This window comes from Penaeus monodon, chromosome 31 (assembly GCF_015228065.2).
Source record: "Penaeus monodon isolate SGIC_2016 chromosome 31, NSTDA_Pmon_1, whole genome shotgun sequence".
Taxonomy (NCBI): Eukaryota; Metazoa; Arthropoda; class Malacostraca; order Decapoda; family Penaeidae; genus Penaeus; species Penaeus monodon.
In genome coordinates this window covers 28,247,017-28,249,286 of record NC_051416.1, presented here as the reverse complement: position 1 = coordinate 28,249,286, position 2,270 = coordinate 28,247,017, and the positions used below count along the sequence as shown (strand labels likewise).

Below are 2,270 nucleotides of genomic sequence, written 5' to 3'. Positions count from 1 at the left end.
CAGAGACTTTGGGTTAATATTTTGAGCAACAATGAATAAAATGACAATGCTGGAAGATTTTTTTTTTTGGTCTATATCCAAGAGGTAAATTTCACTGAGGAAAAGAAAAATAGCACAATGTATGTGAAATATATAAAATAATATAACAGTTATTTCATCAGACATGCCACATATTCTGAGAAATTGACAATAAAAATATGAATGTGATTTTGGATAACATTATAACACACTGACACAAACTATAGTTTTTAGTTTAACCAATATAATCACAATTTTATTTTAGATCATGTCAAAGATATTATTTACATAGTCACATTATGTTTAATGCATGCCAGGATATGGGTATGACCAATGATGATTCTTCTGTTCGCAGTTATGTGAATTATTTTTTTTTTTTTATAATTCACTGACAACTTTACATAAAATCAGGTGAAACAATTGATGAAGTATGAATTTTCACCCCTGTGATCTGTGGTGTAAATTAAAAATAAGGAAATTTAAAAACACGGATTTGCAGACTCAACTGCAGATTCTGTATGTGAGCTAAATGCATAACATCTGACTAACCCTTTCCACTAAGCAAGTTGCTAGGTAACTCCTAATTTTATAGGTGGTTCTATGAATATGGGTAATCATAAACACTTCATTCATATGGGTAATTATAAACATATCTGTTTTCACTAAGAATTTACTTTATAACTTGAATAATAAATATAAACTCATAAATCAAATATTTGAAGTTTAATATAGAAGAACCAAAATCTGCTGACAATACTGCATATTATTTGTATCACTACAAAAATACTTTTCTGCATAAAATCAGCTCGCAAAACCTAAAAGTGTATAAAATCAGGTATACAAAACAGACTAGAAAAGGAGGCATTTAAGAGTTATAAAATGAAAACTCCACTCCAAAGTATCTTACTGTAAATTTCCTTATTTTTACACATCTCTTAGAATTTTTTGCAAATTTTAAAGAGGAACTTTGATTTCATTTTCCAGAAGGAGGTTCTTTAAGTACTCTGCTTCTTGCTTAAGATGCTGCGTAGTGCCTCTTATGTGGTGCAATCGTTCCTCCATTGTGCAGACAAGAGGACCTGACACAAGGCTACTAAGGCCACAAACACTGCGAACCATCACTGAAAGATAAACAATAACAGTTGAATACCAACCACAAAAGCTATAAGGAAGATAGAGGTTACATGATAGTTCAGCAGCTATCATTTAACTTACAACAAAAAATTATAGCAATACAATTAAATCTAAAAATAATACAAAGTAAAGAAAAAAAAATTCAACAAAGGTTTGAGAACTTATAACAATAAATACACATCTTACCAGCTGCATTGTGTAAGTGAGCAAGTGGGTATTGGGGAGACCGCTGTCTTGACAACTCTAGCACTTCACTTTGCTCATCAAAGAGTGTTGCACATAAGTTCTCCAGTGCCTGAAGAGTTATTAAGCTAATTTGAAAGTGATCATATAAATACATATTTGACATTTATTTCATAATCATTGTTTATTCTTCTGTTCAGCTGTCAGGAAGGAAATTACAATATCAATTGGGATCTTGAATAATTCAATATAGGACAATACAGTTTTTCTAGGTTCTGTGTCAAACAACTTAACCTGTATAACACTGATAATATGAGGCTATCTTTTAGTAAACAACCACACATAAATAAATGCAGCTTCAAGTAATAATCATATTAAATAAGGCTATCTGAAAACTGACCTGTTGGTTATTAGTGGCTAAATTTGGGGTCGGCTGAATTTCCAGGGGAACAGGTAATCGCACGTACTGAGGAGCCTCTCCCTCTGGACTCTGGTTGGTTGCTTGGAAGCAGGTTACCTGATGGCTTCCTATCTGTAATTATTTAATTACAGATAATGATATTTTTTCATCAACTTGAATAAATCAATGGTAAGAATTACAAAAAAATACATGTATATATTATTATTTCCAAATACAGGAAGATTAGAAAAATGGAGAGTTTTGTAGATTCTTTTCTTGTGTAGAAATAATTTTCATGATAAACCTTCAACAAATTTATACATATCAAACACACAAACATAATTTCCATTGAAAATCAATGAAGAAGGAATTTCTGTAATGGGAAAACATACCTTGGTTTTCTTGTCTTCATTGTAAACTGAGAATATAAGGCCAATAAATCTACTGTCCATTTGTTGGTATCCTGCCTGGGTTTGTAAATCTGAAATTGAATGTTTACAGGTTAAGCAAAGTAAGAAGTCATTGGGATTCATTA

General features: G+C 31.2%; 1 protein-coding gene across 2 annotated transcripts in view; it reads right to left on the bottom strand.

Annotated features, from left to right (window-relative positions):
* Nucleotides 1-912: 912 nt before the first annotated feature.
* LOC119593145 (lys-63-specific deubiquitinase BRCC36-like) overlaps nucleotides 913-2,270 on the bottom strand; it is a 6,359-nt gene continuing 5,001 nt past the window's right edge. For both annotated transcript variants that reach the window (XM_037942109.1, XM_037942110.1), the window contains exons 5-8: nucleotides 2,128-2,216; nucleotides 1,736-1,867; nucleotides 1,339-1,447; nucleotides 913-1,139 (exon numbers count right to left, since the gene is read on the bottom strand). In XM_037942109.1, coding sequence (XP_037798037.1) covers nucleotides 973-1,139; nucleotides 1,339-1,447; nucleotides 1,736-1,867; nucleotides 2,128-2,216 — 497 coding nt within the window. In that variant the 3' untranslated portion in view covers nucleotides 913-972. The remainder of the gene's footprint in view (nucleotides 1,140-1,338; nucleotides 1,448-1,735; nucleotides 1,868-2,127; nucleotides 2,217-2,270) is intronic.